The 25,874-nt window shown below is 38.8% G+C and overlaps 1 protein-coding gene across 1 annotated transcript in view; it reads right to left on the reverse strand.

Annotated features, from left to right (window-relative positions):
* Positions 1-25,874, reverse strand: part of LOC149818522 (alpha-mannosidase I MNS5-like) — an 80,568-nt gene that overhangs the window by 21,918 nt on the left and 32,776 nt on the right. The window contains exons 12-14 of the mRNA XM_089986238.1: positions 7,515-7,615; positions 7,137-7,278; positions 6,796-6,937 (exon numbers count right to left, since the gene is read on the reverse strand). Coding sequence (XP_089842364.1) covers positions 6,796-6,937; positions 7,137-7,278; positions 7,515-7,615 — 385 coding nt within the window. The remainder of the gene's footprint in view (positions 1-6,795; positions 6,938-7,136; positions 7,279-7,514; positions 7,616-25,874) is intronic.

Genomic DNA, 25,874 nt, shown 5'->3' on the forward strand with positions numbered 1-25,874 from the left:
CCTTCGCTCCCGTAGCTAGAATGACTAGTGTTAGAACTCTTATTGCGGCTGCATTCGTTAAAAAATGGCCTATCTATCAATTAGATGTTAAGAACGCATTTCTTAATGGCGAATTAAGTGAAGAGGTTTATATGGATCCTCCACCAGGAGTATCTATTGGTGAAAATAAAATTCTTAAACTTAAAAAGGCACTATATGGGTTAAAACAAGCTTCAAAGGCTTGGCATAACAGATTTAGCAATGTAACGACTAGCTTAAATTTTCGTTCATGTTATACTGACACTACGTTGTTTGTGAAAAGTGCAGGGTCCTCAGTAGTTATTCTACTACTATATGTTGATGATATGATCATCACTGGAAGTGATGAGCAAGGAATCCATGATATTAAGAAAATTTTGACATGTCTGACCTTGGTTTCTTAAGATATTTTCTAGGTATTGAAGTTGCATATTCTCCTCGAGGGTATATTCTCTCTCAAATGAAACTTGTCACTGACATTTGTTCCAAATCTGGAATTTCAGATGATAAGAAGACAGAAACCCCTGAGGTTATCAATGCGAAGCTAAGGCTGGAAGATGGGACACTTCTCTAAAATCCTACTCCCTACCGTCAACTCGTTGGGTCTCTGACATACTTATCCATCACTCGGCCAGACATAGCTCATGCAGTTCACTCCGTCAGTCAGTTTCAACATGCACCTACAACTGTGCACATGAGTGCAGTCTTAAGGATTGTCAGATATATTAAAGACACCATAACTAAGGGAGTTTTTCTTTCCTCTTCATCATCTCTTGATTTAATTGCTTATACTGATACTGATTGGGGAGGAAATCCCAATGATAGAGTCTCAACCACTGGTTTTTGTGTTTTCTTAGGTGACTATGATTTCTTGGGGATGCAAGAAGCAGCACAAAGTGTCATTATCCTCAACAGAAGCGGAGTATCGTGCAATGGCCACTACAACCATGGAGCTTGTGTGGCTTAGAAGTCTCCTCAGTGATATGGGCACCGTCATCTCAATTCCTTCGAACATGTGTTGTGATAACAAGAGTGCTATCTATATTGCAAGCAATCACACCTTTCATGAGCATACTAAACACATAGAGATGGATTGCCACTATGTTCGAGATGAATACCTAAAAGGAACCATAGCACTGCCCTACGTCACATCCGAGTACCAGTTGGTGGACTTCTTCACCAAAGCCCTTGCTGCTCCTCGTTTCATGTTTCTTCTCAACAAGCTTTCGGTTGTAACCCCGTAAAGCTTGAGGGAGGGTGTTAAAATATATGTAATCAATATATTTATATATATATATATAAATATATTTATCACACTACCCGATAAGGGGTAGTTCTGTAAATTCGCCCAATAGGGGCATTGTAGTCTTTTTCTCTTTTCTTCTTTTTTCCTTTTTCTTTTTCCTTTTTTTCTTATTTCTTTTTTGTTTCTTTTTTTTTTGTACTTTTTGTGCATTAAATGCACAGCCATTGGGGGCCCCAACAAAGAGTTGTTGGGCCCCCAACGGTCACAATTGTGACCGTTGGGAGCCCAACGACTCCTTGTTGGGACTCCCAATGGTCCCTCTCTCTCTCTCTCTTTTCTCTAACTCTCCCTCACTCATCTCTTGCCTATAAATAAGTGGGGTCTCCCCCTTTGTAATGTGTGGCTTCTTCAAGCCTCTTTGTGCCTTTATAATATTTTATGCTTTCTAGCCATTATTGGCTTTTGTGTATGTCCTCTTTTGGACTTGTTCTTTGATTTCTATGTGTGAATGTCCATTGTAGGACATACATTTCTTTTTCACATATTTCAATACATGGTATCAGAGCCTTGGTTGTGCTCTTGATTCATATAGCTAGTTGACTAGTTATACCTCTCTCTTGGTTTGTCCTCCATTCTTGATTATACGATGGAAGGAGAACAAAAGATTGATCTCTCCTTGAAGCTTAATGGTACTAACTACATGATGTGGGCTGCCGCCATGGAGAACAACCTCAAAGGTAAAAAGTTTTGAGGATATGTTATGGGCACCATTAGGAAACCTCAACTTCAACTTACGAAAATGGATGGTGATCAAGAAAAAGCTCTAGAAGGAAATGCTCGCATGAAGGCTATTGAAGATCACCAATCTAAGGTCGAAGATTGGGAAAGTAAGCATGCAAAAATTTTTGCATGGTTCATGAACAACGTGGAGCTAAAAATTTGCGCCAACATTGCTAAATTCCGCCTAGCAAATGAAGCATGGTTCTTTATGAAAGGTATGTATACTCAAAAAGACCTTGCTCGTCAATTCTTTATCCAAGAAAAAATCCGTACCATTAAGCAAGGTGAAATGAGTGTAAGAGATTACTATAGCACTCTTGGACCTTTATGGGATGAGCTATCCCTTCTAGAACCAAAATGGGTATCTAGTGAAGATGTGGAAATGAGAAGAGAACAAATGGAAAAAGAACACTTTTTCCAATTTTTACATGGGCTTAGGCCCGAATATGAACAAGTTAGGTCCTCCCTTCTTCATAGATCTAAACCTCTTCCATTGGAAGATGCCATAGCCGAAATATGCCAAGAAGAAACGCGTCTTGGCATGATTAAAGGAGGAGATGAAGTTCTAGCCGTGTCTAAACCCGACAATCATATGAAAGCTTATAAGCCTCCACACTTTGGGAGGCAAAATAACTATAATGGTAATTATAGAAAAGTCATTTGCCATCATTGTCAAGAACCGGGTCATATAAGACCTGATTGTCCGAAGATAAATGAACCTCCAAAAGGTAAAGTTGCTATTATTGAAGAAATCTCACAAAAGGAGAAGCCAATGAAAGGGAAAGAGTCATTTTCCCTTGCTCAACTATCCGAAGCACTTCAAATTCTACTCAAATCGTCGTCAACTTCGGGAGCCGCCATTGCCTCTTCTTCTCCTCCAGGTATGCCTTCTTGGATTCTTGATTCTGGAGCATCCTTTCATATGACCCCTATTGAAAATGGACTATCCAATGTATGTAGCAACTCCAAAAATTCTTTTGTTTCCACCGCCGATGGTACCTCTTTACAAGTTAAAAGTTTTGGAACTTTAGACTTTTCAAAAGATTTTTTTGTGCCAAACGTAAGGGTAGTACCTCAACTTAATTTGAATCTTTTATCTGTTTCTCAAATATGTGATCATGGATGTGAAATCTCCTTCTCAACCAAGGATTGCTCTATACAGGATCTCCAGTCCGGGAAGCGGATTGGGCAAGGCCATAGGAGGGGAGATCTCTACTACATGAACAATTTGAAACTTCCCACTAACTCATTTTGTAATCATGTCCAAGATAAAAATATTGAAACTTGGCATCAAAGACTTGGACATCCAAGCTTCTCAAAAATGTACTCATTTACTTTTGGAAAGAAATTTTGTAATGAGAAACATTTTGTTTGCAAGAGTTGTATTTTTGGAAAAATGAAATCCACCTCTTTTCCAAATAGAACATTTTTGTCCAAAAGACCCTTTGAATTAGTCCATTCGGATGTTTGGGGTCCTTCTCCGGTCATATCAAAAGGAGGGTACTCATATTATGTTACTTTCATTGATGACTACACTCGATATGTGTGGATCTATTTTCTCAATCTAAAATCCGAAGTTTTTAATTTCTTTAAAAAATTTCATATGATTGTCAAAAATCAATTTTCAAGTAATATCTCCATTCTTCGATCCGATTCCGGTGGAGAATATCTATCAAATGAATTTTAAGAATACTTGGAAACTAATGGCATTTGTCATCAAAGGTCATGTCCTAGGACTCCTCAACAAAACGGTCTAGCCGAAAGAAAGCATAGACACATTTTGGAAACCACTAGGACTCTTCTCATTTCCAAAGAAATTCCAAAGTGTTATTGGGCCGAAACCGCCTTAACTTCCACTTATTTGATAAATAGAATGATATCCTCATCCCTACAAAATATATCTCCATATGAAAAACTTTTTGAAAGAACACCCGATTTTAATAGATTAAGAATTTTTTGGTGTAAATGTTTTGTCCTTACACATAAAAGAGATAAGTTATCTCCAAAAGCTATTGAATGTGTGTTCTTAGGATACGGAGAAAATCAAAAAGGTTTTAGGTGCTTCGACCCCAAAAGCAACAAACTATATATATCCAAAGATGTTACCTTTTTAGAAAATGAGAACGGCTTTGAGAAAAATAAAGATATTGATGAAAGCGAATATGCTTTCTTATTTGATCTTCTCTCTCAAGAAGATGTGACTCCTCATGAAGAGGAAGTTCCTAATGATTTAGAGGATACTCCTCTTAGTAATGTTGAAAATGAAAGTAATAATTTTGAGAATAGGTCAATTCAAACATATGCTAGGCGTGGTCAAGAAGCTCCCATAAGTGCTTTAGAAAAATATTCTCAAAATTCCAACATAGAAGAAACCTCTTTAAGGAGATCTAGCCGAATCTCCAATCCTCCTAATAGGTTTGTTTCCTATGAGTCTCTAACACCTAAATATAGGGCATGCCTAATTGCATTACACTCTTATCATGAACCATCACACTATAATGAAGCCAAAAACATTCCTCAATGGGTTGAAGCCATGAAACTAGAACTTAGTGCCCTTGAAAAGGCTAAAACTTGGAAAATAACTTCATTACTCACTGGAAAGAAGTCTATTGGATGTAGATGGGTCTTCAAAATTAAAACTAAAAGTGATGGGTCATTAGAACGTTATAAAGCTAGGTTGGTAGCCAAAGGATATGCTCAAGAGTACGAAATAGACTATGAAGAAACCTTCGCTCCCGTAGCTAGAATGACTAGTGTTAGAACTCTTATTGCGGCTGCATTCGTTAAAAAATGGCCTATCTATCAATTAGATGTTAAGAACGCATTTCTTAATGGCGAATTAAGTGAAGAGGTTTATATGGATCCTCCACCAGGAGTATCTATTGGTGAAAATAAAATTCTTAAACTTAAAAAGGCACTATATGGGTTAAAACAAGCTTCAAAGGCTTGGCATAACAGATTTAGCAATGTAACGACTAGCTTAAATTTTCGTTCATGTTATACTGACACTACGTTGTTTGTGAAAAGTGCAGGGTCCTCAGTAGTTATTCTACTACTATATGTTGATGATATGATCATCACTGGAAGTGATGAGCAAGGAATCCATGATATTAAGAAAATTTTGACATGTCTGACCTTGGTTTCTTAAGATATTTTCTAGGTATTGAAGTTGCATATTCTCCTCGAGGGTATATTCTCTCTCAAATGAAACTTGTCACTGACATTTGTTCCAAATCTGGAATTTCAGATGATAAGAAGACAGAAACCCCTGAGGTTATCAATGCGAAGCTAAGGCTGGAAGATGGGACACTTCTCTAAAATCCTACTCCCTACCGTCAACTCGTTGGGTCTCTGACATACTTATCCATCACTCGGCCAGACATAGCTCATGCAGTTCACTCCGTCAGTCAGTTTCAACATGCACCTACAACTGTGCACATGAGTGCAGTCTTAAGGATTGTCAGATATATTAAAGACACCATAACTAAGGGAGTTTTTCTTTCCTCTTCATCATCTCTTGATTTAATTGCTTATACTGATACTGATTGGGGAGGAAATCCCAATGATAGAGTCTCAACCACTGGTTTTTGTGTTTTCTTAGGTGACTATGATTTCTTGGGGATGCAAGAAGCAGCACAAAGTGTCATTATCCTCAACAGAAGCGGAGTATCGTGCAATGGCCACTACAACCATGGAGCTTGTGTGGCTTAGAAGTCTCCTCAGTGATATGGGCACCGTCATCTCAATTCCTTCGAACATGTGTTGTGATAACAAGAGTGCTATCTATATTGCAAGCAATCACACCTTTCATGAGCATACTAAACACATAGAGATGGATTGCCACTATGTTCGAGATGAATACCTAAAAGGAACCATAGCACTGCCCTACGTCACATCCGAGTACCAGTTGGTGGACTTCTTCACCAAAGCCCTTGCTGCTCCTCGTTTCATGTTTCTTCTCAACAAGCTTTCGGTTGTATCCCCGTAAAGCTTGAGGGAGGGTGTTAAAATATATGTAATCAATATATTTATATATATATATATAAATATATTTATCACACTACCCGATAAGGGGTAGTTCTGTAAATTCGCCCAATAGGGGCATTGTAGTCTTTTTCTCTTTTCTTCTTTTCTTCTTTTCTTCTTTTTTCCTTTTTCCTTTTTTCTTATTTTTTTTTTGTTTCTTTTTTTTTTTTACTTTTTGTGCATTAAATGCACAGCCATTGGGGGGCCCAACAAAGAGTCGTTGGGCCCCCAACGGTCACAATTGTGATCGTTGGGAGCCCAACGACTCCTTGTTGGGACTCCCAATGGTCCCTCTCTCTCTCTTTTCTCTAACTCTCCCTCACTCATCTCTTGCCTATAAATAAGTGGGGTCTCCCCCTTTGTAATGTGTGGCTTCTTCAAGCCTCTTTGTGCCTTTATAAGATTTTATGCTTTCTAGCCATTATTGGCTTTTGTGTATGTCCTCTTTTGGACTTGTTCTTTGATTTCTATGTGTGAATGTCCATTGTAGGACATACATTTCTTTTCCGCATATTTCATTACAATGCTAAGCTGAGAACCATATGTTCAAACTGATCAAGAAGCTGATAGTTCACCTCTCAAACAGAAATTATCAAAGAAATCTGGACATTAGTTTTATGATTTTCTGGTAAGAGATCAAATATTTGCTAAGAAAAAATTACTTCAATTAGTGGAGGGAACTAATGCATCACATAGGCTTGATTATCAGATGACAAATGGCAAACATATAAGGATGTCGGCAAGTAAATCTCAGGAAGCCACTCGTGCCAAGCACCTCGTACAGGAAGAGGGTGACCCTCTGTCGTAAATATGTAATTTCGATCAGCCAAGAACGAATCATCAAAAATAAGATACAGATATTTGCACCTGGAAAGGGAATGTGTCAGTTAATTTGTGTCAATGGAGATGACATTGCAGTGAGCAGGTGTGGTATTCATGTGGATGGAAGTGGATAGGAGGCGACAGTCAGTATTATGGATAGATTCATAATAGCATGACATTGGAAAAAAGATAAAAAATTAAAACTGAAAAAACATAGGTACGGCTTGACAATGTTATGACTTACATTTCAGCAAGAAAAAAACTATGTTGATGATCTTCCAGTTGCATGGAAGTCACATCCTTGATGCTTGCATATCCTCCATTAACTTTCGTATAACTATTAAGTGATTTTATGATTGTTTCACCAACTTCCACATACCATGGATCTGCTCATATAACAAAGAAGAAGCAATCCAAACAACAAATGAATAAGCAACTTAAGACATAATGGAAGAATGTGGAGCTTGAAGGGGGCATTTTTGAATTAGGTAAAATGCAAAGTGTTGCTTAAATGATAAGCATAAATTTTGATGACACCAACAATGAATTATGGAGTTCTAAAGTTGGAGCTTCCAAACAAAATTGGACAAACAGTGCTGAGTCTGGAATCCAATATACAGACCTTTGGTCGCTTGGAAAAGGTAAAATGTGGACTCTGCTATCTCAGGGCGCAAAGGATAATATTTCTCTGTAGGATGCAACATGTCCCGGTCCAGCAGGTATCTATAAAGAACCATAAGTTCTTGTTAGAAAAAAAATTACTTAACTGGATACTAGAGGTGCCAAGTTACAAATAAGAACTTAGTAAGTGGAAAGATAAATCATAACCCAAAATTTCTATCAAAAAAATGGATCTTGAAACTGTCTTAGGTTTTATTTTCTAGATTTAATGTACATTACATTCTTTTTAGTTTGTAACATAGACCAAATCCTGCAGGTACGTACCAACAATGTACCTTACATTTTGTTGTTTCCTCATGTATTTGTTATGAGTTCTATCCATTTTCCATGCAATCAAGTAATAATGCATGTAGATACGACTACACTATCATGGCATTTATATCTGTAAACATGAGACCACACCTGCAGATTAGACATGTAACGACCCTAATCCATATCCTTTAAAAATGCGGAATAAATTTTTTTTTTTTTCAATGCGGAAACCTTCCCAAAGATCCGGGGTCCTCACAGTTCCAATTTTCATTAGATAGCCCAACCACCACAAACGAACTTGCAACCATCATCCAACACAACTCAAAAGTGAAGTAACAACTGCAGAAATTAAAAAGAACTAAAAGAAGCAAAAATAGAGCCAGTATGTCCCCTGCTGAAGCTGACAAGCCCAAGTATGACTCTCATCCATTCTCAGTAGCCAGTCCAGCCTCAATGTTCACCATGTCTTGTGAAAAACCAACAAAGTAGGGTGTCAAAACTGAAATTCTGAGCACAGCTACTTCTAAAGAAACCAGGTGAGACAAAGAACATGGATAAGATTTCATGCAATGATTTGAGTGAGTGCAGATATAAAATTTGCAGCATTCAAATATCCATACCTACCAACAATTACATATGCTCACCAGTCAAGAACAGTAAAGCAGTACCATATATCAAGAACTAAATAACCAAACCTTGCAACATGATTTAAAGAAGTAAATCATATGCTACCACCAAATCATGTCATGATATAGAGAATGATTCATACATGCATGATCTAATACATAACAGGAAAATGCATGATTATGTGCAATGCATGATTTCTTCTGTTATCTTTCATTTAAGTTTCATCTTTCCATATGCATGCCATATTAAATGCACGCAACTTTAAGTTTCTCTTTTTAATTACCGTTGTCCGCGGATACACCAAACGGGTACAATCCCCGAGGTCAAGTAGGTTCCTAGGATAGCTTAGCACACAATTTGTATTTTATTACTGGGTTCCAACTTAGCCCTCGACCGAATCACCTTCGGAACATTAGACCTCCACATCTAATGTCGGGGACACAAGGGACACCCCACGCCCACAAGTGTCACTTCCTTGGTACCATAAACAACAGTTGTGTCAAACACACCACTCCCGGGTAAAGTGGTGAACCCTCCCTAAAACCGTGGTCAGGAGAAAGAACCTCAATATCGGGTTCAGGGGACAAAATTACAGCACACGGAGTTTTTGTATCCTCATAGTCTCCCCAAGACCGGATCTCTAAGATTCTCATACTCCAGATGAGATATCCCAGAATGTATATTACACTGTTCTTATTCATTATATTTTTATTAAAGTTAATTCTTTAAGTTTGCAACACCATATGCAAAAGTAAAGTGAAAACACGCATCCTCCCTTGCGGGGACCCTTACGGAACTCCAGCCCGTATAATCAACTAGAACAGTGTAGTAATGTGTCAAACCATCTTATGTGGTTTAAGTGATGCAGTTAAAAACATATGTGAAAGAAAACCAAACCCACGGCTCTCCAGCCGATGATGGTCCATTTAGGCCATCGATGCATCACACAATAAAACCCAAGTAGTATTTATTCATACACTAAGCCAAAGTGTCAAATGCATGTATATTCATGCAAATATAAACCCAAACATGTACATGTAATTACTCAACCATATGCACTTTTACTGTGTTTGGTAGCTACATCATATACGTGTATTAACCAATGCACATTTCCTTTGAGTGTGAGTGTGCTCATAAATTATACGTACTCATCAAGCATACATGCTTACAAAAATCTCAATAACTAGGTAGTTAAATGACAACACATTCTCACAGTAATGATAGCATCACCAGGACAATGAACCACTGCTTAGCAAGATTAACCACATATACATATTGCTGGGCAGAACTTATAACTTTCATACATGAACACATATGTCAACCTAACATGAATGAACAGTATTAGCATTATGAACAACATCAAACATGATGAACATAGGTAACTTAATGTGTGTTGGACTGTTATTATGCATGTTACAGCTTCAGGGAGGTCAACACATGCATTCAGTTCCCTACAGAGTTTATTTTTTTGTCTGGCACTGAGACCATTTTTTTTTCTATTCAGATCTGAATTTAGATCATGTGTTGAACCTGTTAAATCAGGATTGATTTCCGGGACCAACAGCACGATTTCATAACAGTCAACACGTCCAAATACAAGTATCTATTATCAGGTTCAGATGAATATTTAGCACCCATTTATCTGGCTGATCAATATAACAAGAGAGCATGCAAATACAGACTTGATTAGAAATCAAGTTTGATACGGGTAGTTAACACATAAGTGTCCAGACTTAGAGTCGATCAATAACACACATTGTACATGCCCAAGCATGCACCCGTGCACAACATATACACACATCACATATGCACACAGACACTCGACACCCATCCACTTTGTGTATGATGATAAGCCCCGGATCTCACATAATACCACATTTGCTTTGATTCAAGAGCACATTTTATTGACTCTAATTTGATTTAATCATATCATATCACATAAAATACTAAAACATAGAGAATCAATCATTAAAAGAGTTAGTATCATTAAATTAACAAAAAATTAGAAACCCCACAACTGGGGCCGTCTGATACCTCATAGCGTATATAAATTTTCAAGAAATCGAAATACAATCCCCCCCTCAAATCGAAAATAAACTGACAATCCCCAATTTGGGCTGAATTGGGGTTTTCGTCAATCATCCCCAAATCCCTCCTTCGTGACAACCGAAAACTGAGAACCCCTTTTTCATAAATCGAAACCCTGAAATTTCCTTTTCCATCCAAATGGGAGAAAAATTAGGCTAGTACGAAGAGGAGAAAATCGGACCATGGGAAACGATCCATGGTTCTTCCCCATGGTGCTTGCAAAAATCTGCCATCCAGAGGGTTCCCATGGACCCTCATCTCAAAAGATTACATGGGATCGAACCCATGTTCGATCCCTCACCTAGATTCGATAGGAGCCCCGTACCTTTTTTCGATGGTTTTCCGGCAATCGAAGGCTGGAGACGCGTAGGCAGGGCCGCGGCTGACGCTCCTTGCTGCTGCCGTGACAGGGAGTACTCGTTGTGGCCTGTGGTGGTTGTTGGTTGCCGCAGTTCGCCGGCGACTTCCTTTCCTCCGACGCGCGCACACAGACAGAGAGAGAGAGAGAGAGAGACGGGGGAAGAAAGAGAGCCCGAGAGAAGAGGCTGAGTGAAGAGGGCAAGACCCCCCCTCTCCACTCCCCCTTTATCGGCTAACCCCCTCCCCTCTTGCTGAGAGGCGCGGGGTCGGTTACGCCCTGCGTAACCCCCCCCCCCCCCCTGCCCCCTTTCTTGATTCTGCTGTAACAGACTTATCGAGCAACCCTTATCGGGTTGCCCCTTTTCTTTAAAAAGCTTTTTACAGAGAGTGCGGCTCGGGTCCGGACCCGAAACCCGTAACCCGACCCCAACGATATGGATCCACAAGTTGGATCCAAATGGATCCAACTGTGGATCCTCGGATTAATTTTAAAAAAGTAAAATTTCATTCATTTATTATTATTATTGTTATTATTAGTTTTATTTTAGATGTGGATATAAAGACCACTTTATGGATCTTAGATTCGAAAGGTGGATCTGAGGCCCAAATTTAGAAAAATACCCGTTATTTTCCAATAAACTTAAACAATTAGTTGTCAAAAATTGAGGTTATTACAAGACAATGATAGGTTCAATATGAATAGCCTTGTTTTGCTTATTTCACTAAAAGTCTGGCACTCATATAAACATATTGTCTACAATTTCTTAGAAGACCATCATACGGCATGTTGTTGGCTGTAAACAAGCTCCTTGGAAGCTATTTACAAATACTGCAGGACTTTCTGTAAGATGTAGACTGCATCATATATGTCACCATTATCAATAGTTACAAGACTGGTATCTAACATTTGCAAGTCTATGTCACATGGGTGCGGGTACGGGTGCGACATGGGTGCGGAGCAATTTCAAAAATTCTGGACACGAGAACACGGCTATATATATGTATATATATTTTTAAATATATATATATATAACAATAATAAGACTCGGTCAAAGTTGTGCCCATTAGGGGACACGGCTATATATATATATATATATATATATATATATATATATATATATATATATATATATATATATATATATAACAATAATAAGACTCGGTCAAAGTTGCGCCCATTAGAGGACACAGCTATATATATATACAAAAAGATCAATTTTTTTAGTTTTTATACGTCTTTTGCCCTAAAAAATGGACAAAAATAGACTCAATCAAAGTTGACTGAGTCCAAAATATGAACGGACTTAGCCCCGGTGCGTTGACCGAGTCCGACACTTGGTTGACCATGTCCACCCCATGTCCAAAGCCGCACCCGTGTCGAGGCATGTCGACGTGGGTGCGTCAACCTTATAGCCGAGTCCGTGTGACTTAGTTTGCAAGTTTGGGATGGAATTCTGAGTTTCACGCTTTAGCATAAAGAACACCTTCATTGAACCAGTAAAAAATCATAGAAGCTAATTGAAATAAAATGCCAAAACAAAGATGGAAAAATCAAAATGAAACACATAATAAAGGAACAAAAAACTACAAGAATGATTAACTGAACCAAGCTCAGTCTATCTCATAACATTCCACAAATATGGAAAACTGAACCAGAAAAAAAAATCCTTGTAAACTGAAAGCTACAGAATAAGGTAGCATAATACTGTTAAATTGTAATATCAAATCAATGTAATTATATATATAGGAAGATACATGCACATATATATTTCATATATATATATATATGTATATGTACCTACCTACATATATATAAAGTATATATATTTATTTTTTGTAATAGTCATAGGGGTAGTAACCAATGTCCGCACTTGTGGAGGGGTGACAACCAATTTTCCGATAACGGTTGGGTTACATCAAGGATCTGCTTTAAGCCCTTTCCTATTTGCGATAGTGATGGATGAGCTTACGAGATCAATTCAAGAAAATGTACCGTGGTGTATGTTGTTTGCTGATGATATTGTTTTGATTGATGAGTCTAGAGCTGGGGTTAATGCTAAGTTAGAATTATGGAGACAGACATTGGAAGCTAGAGGTTTTAAGTTGAGTAAGAGTAAGACTGAATATATGGAATGTCGGTTTAGTAAGCAACGAAGTAGGGATGGGAGTGTAGTGAAGCTTGATGAGCAAGAAATACCGGTGAATGATTATTTCAAATATTTGGGATCCATCATTCAAAAGTATGGAGAAATTGATGGAGATGTAAATCATAGGATAAAGGTTGGGTGGATGAAATGGAATAGTGCAACTGGAGTGCTGTGCGATCGTAGAATGCCATTGCGGTTGAAGGGAAAGTTTTATAGGACGACTATTAGACCCGCTTTACTATATGGTACAGAATGTTGGGCTGCCAAGAGACATCATATTCAAAAAATGAGTGAAGCTGAGATGCGGATGCTTAGATGGATGTGTGGAAATACAATAAGAGATAAGATTCGGAACGAGGAGATACGTAAGAAGGTAGGTGTTGCACCCATTGAAAATAAGATGCGAGAGAATCGTTTACTGTGGTTTGGACATATTCGGCGAAGGCCTAATGATGCTCCAGTTAGAAGGTTGGAGAAATGGGAAAATAGATTAGTTAAAAGAGGTCGGGGTAGGCCTAGGAAGACTTGGATGGAGATGATCGGAAAGGATATGAATGCTTTGAACCTCACCGAGGACATGGCATTGGATAGAAATGATTGGAGGAAAAGGATTCATGTGGAAGACCCAAAATGATTTTCTTTTTTGGTTCATATCGCTGACCCCAATTGTTTTGGGATGAAGGCGTAGTTGTTGTTGTTGTTGTTTGTTGTAATAGTCATAGGGGTAGTTTAGTCATTTTGCACATATTCTTTTTTCGAATATGTTATAATTATCTTTCTTTTAATTTATTTTTCTTTTTATTCTTTATTTTTTTTTATTTTGTAAAAGGTAGTGTACACCTTGGAGGGGCCCACCATCTAGTTGTTGGGTCCCTTCCAACGGTCACATTTGTGACTGTTGGAGGGGCTCCAACGACTAGAAGTGGAGCCCCTCCAAGGCTTCCACCTCCTCTATAAAAAGAGGTATTCCCCCTATTGTATGAACATGGCTTTGGGTCAAAGCCCAAGTGATTTATAAAGTTTGTTATTCATTTTTATGCCTTTGTGCATTTGTGATATTTTGTGAGTTGTGCTTTTGTGCATAAGTGCTCTAAGTGTTCTTATTGTGCATGTGTGCACGTGTTTGTTATCAAGAATATTTAGGTCTTAATCATAGTATCTTATTGAAGATACTTTCACATGGTATCAGAGCGAGATTGAAGAAAGAAATATCGTGTGGATTCTCCCTTTTTTTGGTGCCTCAAAAAGCGTACTCTCAAATTTTTGGAGATTGGAGTGGATCCTCTTGTTCATCCAATATTTTAGACGACTCTTCTATCAAGAAAGATCTAAAAATTCTTTGTGGTACGTAATCTTTTTCATCGGCTCTCCTCTCTAATGGGCGAAAAAGACTCATTTCTCTCTCGGCATCAAACTCAATGGGTCCAACTATCACGTTTAGGCCGGAAACATGGAGGCTCATATTAAAGGAAAAGGGCTTTGGGGCTATGTCCAAGGCTTGATTCCCGAACCGGAGTCAAAGATAACCTTAATGGAGAAAGGAGAAATAAAAATCCTTGAAGGCGAAGAAAGAGCCAAGGCTCTTGAAGACTACACCAAAAAGCATGAAAAATGGGAGATGAGGAATTTTAAAATCCTTTCATGGATTTTTTCATTTGTAGAAACAAGAATTAACGCCAATATTATCAAGTTTAAGAAGGTTTCTCAAGCGTGGAAGTACCTTGAGAAGATGTACACCTCTAGGGACTTGTCCCATAAATATCACCTCCAAAAGAGGGTGTTAACTCCTCGCCAAGGGGAGATAATTATAAGGGAGTATTTTGCCGAACTATCATCGATTTGGGACGAGCTTGTTATGCTCGAACCCAAATGGAGTGGAGAAGCCATAGAGTTTCGTCATAAACAATTGGAAGAAGATAGATTTTTTAATTTTTTGAATGGGCTTAGGCCCGAATTCGAACAAATTCAGTCTTCTCTTTTATCTGCCTTCACTTCTCCCTCTCTTGAAGATGTAATTACTAAACTAAGTGGGAAAGAGACTCGTATGATAAGCAAGAACAACCCAAGTGTTCTAGCTACACCTTCCAATAATGAAGAAAACGAAGGTGTTAATGTCATCTCAAGACTGGGGAGTAACTTAAAGACCTACAAGCCTCCTCACTTCAAGAATCAAAACTCAAGTGGTCAAGGAGTGAAGAGAGATTATAGCAAGCTTTTATGCCACTTTGTAAGGAACCAAGGCACATTAAGCCTATTTGCCCAAAGTAGAAAAAGTTACTAGCCATGGCTACTACATCCCAACCTCAAAAGGAAGAGTGTTCATCATCTTCAAATGGAGCTCTCTCATTGCAACAAATCGTGGATGCACTTCAACCTCTTCTAAAAGAGGTTATTTCCGGAGCTGCCATGACCACCTCTTCTCCTCTCAGTAAGACCTCTTGGCTTTTAGATTCGGGTACTTCTTTTCATATGACCCCAAGTTTTAGTTCTTTTTTCAAATATTCAAAAAATCCCTCTCTTTCCTTTGTTTCAACGTAGATAGAACATTTCTTGAAGTAAAAGGAATAAGAAATTTTGAAAAACAAGGGTTTTTTATTCCAAAAATTAGATTTATACCCAAATTAAACTTAAATTTACTTTCCGTCTCTCAACTCTCGGATCATGGGTGTGATATAAAGTTTTCATCTAACAAATGTTAGATACAGGATCGCCGGTCCGGGAGATTGATTGAGAAATGCACTAGGAAGGGTGATCTATACAATGTTGATTCCCTTTAAATTCCAAAGAACCTGTTTTGTAATGTCGTCCAACAAAAGGATATTAATGTGTGGCACAAGAGACTTGGACACCCAAATATTATAAAAATTTCTCATTTACCTTTTGTTAAAAGTCTATGTAAGAGTGATTTCACTTGTAACGACTGTATACTTGGGAAAATGAAAAAATTGCCTTTTTGTCAAAGATTTATGTTTACATTAAGACCTTTTGAAATTGTCCATTTGGGATGTATACGGACGGGCACCCGTTTTATCAAAATGAGGCTTCGCATATTATGTCATTTTTGTTGACGACTACAAGAGATATTGTTGGATTTATTTTCTTAAACACAAATATGAAGTTTTCTCAATTTTTAAAACCTATCATATGATGATTAAAAATCAATTTAATGAGAATATGAAAATTTTTAGAACTGACTCTGGTAGAGAATATCTTTCAAGTGAATTCAAAAATTATCTTGAAAGTCATGGTATTCTTTACCAAAGATCTTGTCTGAAAACCCCTCAACAAAATGGATTAGCCAAAAGGAAGCATAGACATATAATAGAGACAACTCAAACATTACTTGTTTTTCAAAACATCCCAAAAGGTTTTGGGGTTGAAGCGGCTTTAGCATCTGTCTATCTAATAAATCGGCTACCTTCTAAAAACTTGAACAATATCTCGCCTTTTGAAAAATTATATACCAAAGAACCTGACTATAGTTACTTGAGAATTTTTTGTCGTAAATGCTTTGTTCTTACTGACAAAAACGACAAGCTTTCACCAAAAGTCATTGCATGCGCCTTTCTTGGATATTCTGAAACCCAAAAAGGGTTTCGTTGTTATGATATTAAGAATGATAAGCTATATGTTTTTAGAAATGTGAGTTTTCTGGAAAATGTTAATGGTTTTGAAAGGAGTGAACCCTTCGAAGATAACATGGATTACTCCTTTTATTTGAAATGTTAGGACATGATAATAGTGATGACGATTTCATTCATAATGATAAAGAAGATGGTTCTTCCCATCCTCCTATCTCCCAACATAGTAATGAAAGAGCATTGAGAGATCCTATAACATATACCCATAGAAATATAAACAGTTTTAGGAGTGCAATTGAAAAATATAGTGAACCTAGTGGTTCCAACTCAATAAATGATAAAAACCTACGAAGGACTGAGAGAAGTAGAAAGATGCCTTTTAGGTTTATTTCATATGATTTCTTTACTCCTAAACATAGAGTCTGCCTCAACGCCATTCATTCCTATATAGAACCCATAAACTTCGAAGCCAAAAAGAATGATGAATGGCTTAAGGCAATGGAATGTGAGCTTTCAGCTCTCAACAGGGCCAAGACTTAAGAATTTCAAGATCTCCCTAAGGGTAAGAAAGCAATAGGATGTAGATGGGTATTTAAGGTAAAAACTAAGAGCGATGGATCTCTTGATAGATATAAGGCTCGATTAGTAGCAAAGAGATATAGTCAAGAATACAGGATTGACTATGAAGAAACTTTTTCTCCTGTGACCCGAATGGTCATTATCTGATGTCTCATCACCGTCGCCTCAATCAACAAATAGAACATCTATCAAATGGATGTTAAAAACGCCTTCCTAAATGATGATCTTAATGAAGAGGTATATATGAATGTTCCACCAAGAATAGAGACTACCAAAGGGGAAATGCTTCACCTTCGAAAAGCACTTTATGGTTTAAAACAAGTTTCTAAGGCTTGGTACGATAGGTTTAACTCCGTAATGTTAGAAAATGGATTTTCATCCTGTTTCACTGACACTGCCTTATTTGTTAGAAAAACCAATGCGGGGATTGTCATTATGTTTTTATATGTGGATGATATGCTTATAATCGGAAGTGATTTCAAGGGGGTTAAAAGAATAAAAACAATTTTGAAGAATATATTTGAAATGTCTGATTTGGGATTCTTAACATATTTTTTGGGTATTGAAGTAGCATACTCTCATAGAGGGTATTTTTTATCTCAAACTAAGCTTGCCTCTGAGATTATTGACAGGTCAGGTATTACGGATGATAAGGTTTGTGAAACTCCTGCTATAGTAAGAGCCAAAATGAAGATTGATGATGGTATCGCTCTCTGTGATCCCACCTCCTACAGACAGCTTGTGGGATCATTAATGTATCTGAGTATTACTAGACAAGATATCGCTCATGCAGTTCATACTGTAAGTCAGTTTCAACATGCACCAACATCAGTCCACATGAGTGTCATCTTGCGAGTCATAAGATACATAAAGGCCACACTAAATAAGGGAGTATTTTTGTCCTCTTCTTCTGAATTGACTCTGACTAAGGAGGTGACTCAAATAACTGTCACTCCACCACTAGTTTTTGCATGTTTTTAGGAGACTCGCCAATCTCGTGGCGATGCAAAAAGCAGCAAAAAGTGTCTCCATCCTCAATTTAAGCTGAATATGAATTCATCAGTTGTTAGAAGACATGGGGATCACAATAGAAGGGCCCACAAAGCTATGCGGTGAGAATAAGAGTGCAATATATGTAAGAACTTCAAAAAAAAAAGTTAATTGATATGGGCCGAATCCGGACCCGACCCGAGGCCACCGCCCCTCGTTGTCATTAAAAGACAGCGAGGCAGGCAGAAGGAGGGTTACGAAACCCCCCTCACCGCCTCTCGCCCTCTCGTCTCTCTCCATTACCCTCTCGCTCTCTGCAATTTCTCTCTCACTCTCTCATCCCCGACTCTCTCCCTCACTGACCCTCTCGTCTCCCTCTGTCTCTCCGTTTCTCTCTCTCGCTTGTCCACTGTCACCGACACAGGCAACCCCTGACAACCTGCGACCATCGACGACAAGCTCCTCTCCGGCGAGCTTCCTCTAAAACCCCCCTGGTACGCCGCCGCCTCCTCTTCTCCCCTCTTTTCCTTTTCTTCTCCTCTTCCGTCTCTCTACCTATCTTTTCCCCTCGTTTCTCGGTTGCGCAGGGAGGGGAGGGCTGAGCCACCTCCCTGCTGCCCTAGGTTGCAGGGGAGGGATAAAGCCCCCTCCCTGCGAGCCCTTTTAGCGAGGGAGGGGCGAGCCCCTCCCTGTGTCATGCAAGGTACGGGAGGGGCCGATTCCCCTCCCGGTGCCTTTTTGGCTGCAGGGGAGGGGCTGAGCCCCCAACCTACTTTCGTTACTGCAGGGGAGGGGCTAAGCCCCCTCCCTGCTGTAATGAAAAGAGGCGGAAGCACCAAAAAGTCACTCCTTAAGAGTGACTACAAGAGCCAAGAACACAAACACCAAATGTGCACACATAAAACTCACAAATATAGGAAATGACTTAAAGTCATAAGTTGGATTTATTGAAGAAAGGAAGAGAAGGGTGTAAAAACCCATACATTTACAAGGGGGAACCTCCTCTTTATATAGAGGAGGGAAGCACTAAAAAGGACCCATAAAGGGGGCTCCCTTCTAGTCGTTGGGAGCCCCAACGGTCATAAATATGACTGTTGGGGCCCCAACGACTAGATGGGTGGGGCCCCTTTATGATCCCAAAAAGCAAAAAGACAAAATAAAAAAGGAAAAAGAAAAAAGGGAAAAAGAGAAAAAGGTGAAAAAGAAAAAGGTACATTTGGGAATTACCAAAATACCCCTATCGGGTTTTTGGTTTATACAAAACAGAAAAAAAAAATATAATTATGTATATATACATATATACGTATATATACTTATATATATATATACTAATGTATATATATATAAGTATATGTATATATATATTTATATATACATAATTTAACATGCCCCCTCAAACTTTACGGGGAGAAGACCGAAAGTTTGCCAAGAAGAAACATGAATCGTGGAGTTGGGAGCGCCTTGGTGAAGAAGTCAGCTAGTTGATATTCTGAAGTAACATATGGCAATGTGATGGTCCCTTTGAGATATTCGTCTCGAACATAATGGCAATCCATTTCGATATGCTTGGTCCGCTCATGAAAGGTGTGATTGCTGGCAATGTATATCGCACTCTTGTTATCACAACAGAGCTTGGTGGGAGTGGAAATGTGAACGCCCATGTCACCAAGAAGACTTCTGAGCCACACAATCTCCATAGTTGTCATCGCCATAGCCCGATATTCAGCTTCAGTAGATGATAAGGAGACCTTCTGCTGCTTCTTGCATCTCCACGAGATGAGAGATTCACCTAAAAAAATGCAAAGACCCGTAATTGAGATTCGATCATTGGGATTTCTTCCCCAGTCAGCATCAGTAAAAGCAGTCAATTCAAGAGATGAGGAAGAGGATAAGAAGAGTCCCTTGGAGATGGTATTTTTGATATATCGCACAATTCTCATTACGGCCGCCATATGAACCGTAGTAGGAGCATGCTGAAATTGGCTCGCTGCATGAACCGCATGAGCTATGTCTGGACGTGTGATGGATAGATAGGTGAGGGATCCAATTAATTGGCGGTAGGGGGTTGGATCTTCAAGGAGAACACCATCTTCAAGTCTTAGTTTCGCATTGATAACTTCAGGAGTCTCCACTTTCTTTTCATCAGATATTCCTGATTTGGTACAAATTTCCGCAGCTAACTTCATTTGAGATAAGATGTACCCACGCGCTGAATAAGCCACTTCAATTCCTAAAAAATATCTCAAATAACCAAGGTCAGACATATCAAAAGTATCTTTTAATATAGACTTAACATCATTTACTCCCTTTTTGTCATTCCCAGTGATGATCATATCATCAACATACAGCAGAAGCATAATAATGGAGTCACCTGTCCTTTTGACAAAAAGAGCAGTGTCAGTATAACAAGAAGAAAAACCTAAATTGATTAATACATTACTAAACCTGTCATACCAAGCTTTAGGAGCTTGCTTAAGTCTATATAAAGCCTTTTTTAATTTTAAAACTTTTCCATTTAAATTCATACCTGGAGGTGGTTCCATATAAACTTCTTCATTTAAATTACCATTCAAGAAAGCATTTTTAACATCAAGTTGAAAGATGGGCCATTTTTTAACAGAAGCTATAGCAATAAGGGCTCGAACACTAGTCATTCGAGCAACTGGGGCAAAAGTTTCATCATAGTCCACCCCATACTCTTGGGCATAACCTTTGGCTACAAATCTAGCCTTATATCTTTCTAATGAACCATCACTCTTAGTTTTTACTTTAAACACCCATCTACATCCAATGGGTTTCTTGCCATTGGGAGGATCAATGATTTCCCAAGTTTGTGCCTTTTCAAGGGCATTAAGTTCAAGCTCCATGGCTTCATTCCAATGATCATATTGTTTAGCATCATTGTAATGTGATGGTTCATGAAAGGAGTGAAGAGCAAGAAGACACGCTCGATAATTAGGGGAAAAAGAGTCATAAGAAACAAATCTATTTGGAATCTTAGGAATGCGATTTGATCTTCTTTGAGAGGTTTCTTCTATCGACTCATTTTGAGAAAATCTTTCAAGGGCACATGGAGGATTTCTTTCATTCCTTCTAGAGTAGACTTGTATTAGTCTTGAAGCATTTTCTTCTAAGTTTTGATCATTATTTGGATGTTCAACAAGATCTTCAAGAGGTTCATTAAGATCAATATGATCATCTATGATGTTTTCTTGAGGTAACAAGTCAAATAAAAAAGAATAGTCAATATTTTCATTTGGTTGATGCGAAAAACCATTTTCTTCTTCGAGGAATGTGACATCTTTTGAGATATAAAGTTTATTATTAAGGATGTCAAAACATCGATATCCTTTTTGTTTTTCGCCATATCTCAAAAAAATACATTCAATAGCCCTAGGAGAAAGTTTATCATATTTGCGAGTTAAAACAAAGCATTTACATCCAAAAATTCTTAATCTTTTATAATCGGGAGACATATTGTAAAGTTTTTCAAATGGAGAAAGATTTTTCAAAGAGGATGAAGGGATTCTATTGATGAGATATGTTGAAGTTAGAACCGCTTCGGCCCAAAAGGATTTGGGGATATTTTTTGAAATCAATAATGTTCTTGTAGTTTCTATTATGTGCCTATGCTTTCTTTCCGCAAGACCATTTTGTTGCGGAGTGTTGGGACAAGAACGTTGATGACAAATTCCATTTTCTTTTAAGTAATTTTGAAAATCATTAGACATATATTCACCTCCCGAATCGGACCTAAGAATAGATAGATTTCCCAAAAATTGATTTTTAACCATTGCATGAAATTCTTTAAAGAACGAGAAGACTTCATATTTGCGACTTAAGAAGTATATCCACGTAAATCTAGTGAAGTCATCAATAAAGACCACATAATACGAAAAACCTCCTTTAGATAAAATTGGGGAAGGTCCCCACACATCGGAATGAACAAGTTCAAATGGCCGAGTGGCAAAATAACTTCTTTGAGGAAACGGAGTAGCTTTAGATTTCCCAAAAATGCAATCTTTACAAGTCATGTGATTGTCTTTACAAGTATTGTTCAAAAAAGGGAAAAGAGACATTTTTACAAAATTTGGATGACCAAGTCTCTCATGCCAAATTCCAATACTTTTGTCTTTGACAAGATTGCAAGATGACTTAGATGGAAGCGTCAAAAAGTCCATAAAATAGAGATCACCCCTTCTATGGCCTTGCCCAATCAGCTTCCCTGACTGGAAATCCTGCACGATGCAATCTTTAGGTGAGAAAGAGACTTGGCATCCATGGTCGGTGATTTGGGAAACGGAAAATAGATTTAAATTAATTTTCGGAACAACTCTTACTTTAGGAACAAAGAAGCTTTGAGAATTTTTGAAGTCAAGTGTTCCAATACTTTCAATTTTTAAAGACGTTCCATCGGCCGTTGAGACATAGGACATAGGTTCGGAAAAAACATTGGAAAGGGAGGTTTTATGAGATGTCATATGGAAAGAAGCACCAGAGTCTAGTATCCACATACCTGGAGGTGATGAAGAGTAGGCGATGGCGGCTCCGGATGTTGAAGGAGAAGACTTGAGAAGGTGTTGGAGAACTTCGGAGATATGATTAAGAGTTTCTTTGATATCTCCTTCTTTGGTACTTTCTTCCTTCTTTGGAGAATTTTCTCCAACCGCGGTAACCTTTCCTTTAAGCTTAGGACAAACCGGTCTAATGTGTCCAGGTTCATTACAATAGTGGCATATGATTCCCTTTCTAGGCCCATTGATATTTTTGTTAAAGTGGGGAGGTCTATATGCTTTAACATTTGATCCAGGCCTATTAACGGCCAAAACCTCATCATTCCTAATGCTTAAGCCAAGTCGAGTTTCTTCTTGACATACCTCGGCAAGAGCATCTTCAATAGGTAGGGCTTTGCTTCTATGAAGAAGAGATGCCCTCACTTGTTCAAATTCCGGGCGAAGTCTATGAAGGAATTGAAAAAAGTGCTCCTTTTCAATTTGTTCCCTTCTTAGTTCAATGTCTTGTGGAGCAACCCATTTGGGCTCAAGAAGGGCAAGCTCATCCCAAAGAGGGGTTAGAGAGCTAAAATAGTCCCGAACACTCATATCCATTTGTTTGGTGGAACGAATTTTTTCTTGACAAAAGAATTGCCGAGCAAGATCCTTTTGGGTATACATACCCTTAAGAAAAAACCAAACCTCATTGGCTCTTCTAAACTTGGCAATATTGGCACAATTTTTAAGATTTACATTGTTCATAAACCATGCCAAGATTTTGGCATGGTTACTTTCCCAATCCTCGATTTTGGATTGATGTTCATTAATGGCTTTGATGCGCTCATCGCCATCTAAAGCCTTTTCAACTTCATTTTCAATTTTGGTAAGAACAAAAGAGGGTTCGGGAGTAGTCCCCATAACAAAACCCCAAAGTTTCTTACCTCTTAGATGATTTTCCATAGCGGAGGCCCACATGAGATAGTTGGACCCATTTAGCTTGAAAGAGAGCTCCACTTTAGAGTCACGTTCCATCGGCACCAAATATACTTCCTTTCTTCAAAACTTTGAGAGGCATGCTTTCCAAGATGACAAAAGAGAAGCCCAATCACCAACTGAGCTCTGATACCATGTAATGAAAAGAGGTGGAAGCACCAAAAAGTCACTCCTTAAGAGTGACTACAAGAGCCAAGAACACAAACACCAAATGTGCACACACAAAACTCACAAATATAGGAAATGACTTAAAGTCATAAGTTGGATTTATTGAAGAAAGGAAGAGAAGGGTGTAAAAACCCATACATTTACAAGGGGGAACCTCCTCTTTATATAGAGGAGGGAAGCACTAAAGAGGACCCAAAAAGGGGGCTCCCTTCTAGTCGTTGGGAGCCCCAACGGTCATAAATATGACTCTTGAGGCCCCAACGACTAGATGGGTGGGGCCCCTTTATGATCCCAAAAAGCAAAAAGACAAAATAAAAAAGGAAAAAGAAAAAAGGGATAAAGAGAAAAAGGTGAAAAAGAAAAAGGTACATTTGGGAATTACCAAAATACCCCTATCGGGTTTTTGGTTTATACAAAACAGAAAAAAAAAATATAATTATGTATATATACATATATACGTATATATACTTATATATATATATATACTAATGTATATATATATATAAGTATATGTATATATATATTTATATATACATAATTTAACACCTGCTTCTGTCACGGCATGGGAGGGGCCCAGCCCCTCCTCCCTGCCCCTCTTTGTTGTTCCAACAGGGGCCATCGACCCCTGTCCTGTTTATTTCAGCAGGGGCTGCAGACCCCTGCCTCTTTTTTATTGTTCTAGCAGGGGCCATCGGCCCCTGCCCTTTTTGCTTGTCAGCAGAGGCTGATGGCCCCTTGCCCTTTGTGCACGAGCCTATACCCTTGGCAGACAGGCCTGGGTAATCTTCGAAAACTACATCGTGATGGGGATAGATCATTGTAATTGTTGGTCTTCAACGAAGAATTCCTAGTAAGCATAAGTCATCAGCTCGCTTTGGCTACACCCCTCTTTTGGCAGCAAAGGTCATTTGGCCCTGCCCCATCCTTTTTTTTGAGTCAATTGGGACGGTTGGCCCCAGCCCTATGTATCAGAGAAGTCAAGTCTTCTCCTTGCTTTTGCTTTTGTTTGGGTTGCATGTTAATATCGCATATTTGCAGCTACGACGGATCACACTCGCGCTCCGCGACCCGAGCTGTCAATCATGTACATTCGCAGACGCCAGAAAGCTCGTAACTCTCCAAGGTAGGGGAAGATTGCACGGGAAGACTTGGATAATTGAATTAAGTTCAATTAAACTAAAAACGATCATTAAATGAATATATATATTTATACGAGTATGCACTTCATTCAAGGATACGGATTCGCGATCCTTGCCCTTTACCTTCTTACAGTTTTTACTTGTCGTCCTGTATCGCGTCGAGATCTTGCATTGTACTCCTGCTTACAGTTTTTACTTGCTGTCACGCATCGCGTCGAGGTTTAGCGTTGCACTTCTACTTACCGCCTTTACCTTGTCGTCGCGCTCTGCGCCTAGGCTCTTGCTTTTGCATATGTGTTGGTATTGCCTTGCTATTACTGATGACGTGCAGGTTCTTGCTCTTTGTGTATGCCTTAAAGGCATCCTCGTGGAGGATGCAAGAGGCATTTACCACTCTCTCTTGCGGCGAGAATTGAGTGGGGAGCTAGTGTTACATACTCGTCTAAAGAGAGGGATACCTTGCAAGGATCCTGACTCTTCGAGTATGCAGTCCTACAGACGAGTTGGGGTTCGAGCGAACTACTTAACAGGGGTTCTGTTGAGAAACTTGTATTCCTTCTATCGAGGCCGATATCGAGTCATGCGAGGCATGTAGATACCCCGATAGCGGATGAGATTCTAGAAACTCGCATGCATAATATTGGCACAAGGTATTGCTGTTTCAAAAGATAAACATTATGTCTTTGTAAAACACTCCTGTTGAGGCTTCTATTGAGGAGTTATACCCGCTTCATCCTAGAGTACTTGTAGTCGTGCACGATACGTCTAGTACTGCAATGATCGGATGAGACGGTCGTGCGACCTCGAACAGTGCTAATGCATAATGCTGTAATCATATAAATGGCCCCACATTCGCCTTCACAGGCAAGATGCTCGAGTGGTTT

This window comes from Nuphar pumila, chromosome 13 (assembly GCF_984573655.1).
Source record: "Nuphar pumila chromosome 13, dmNupPumi1.hap1.1, whole genome shotgun sequence".
NCBI classification, from domain to species: Eukaryota; Viridiplantae; Streptophyta; class Magnoliopsida; order Nymphaeales; family Nymphaeaceae; genus Nuphar; species Nuphar pumila.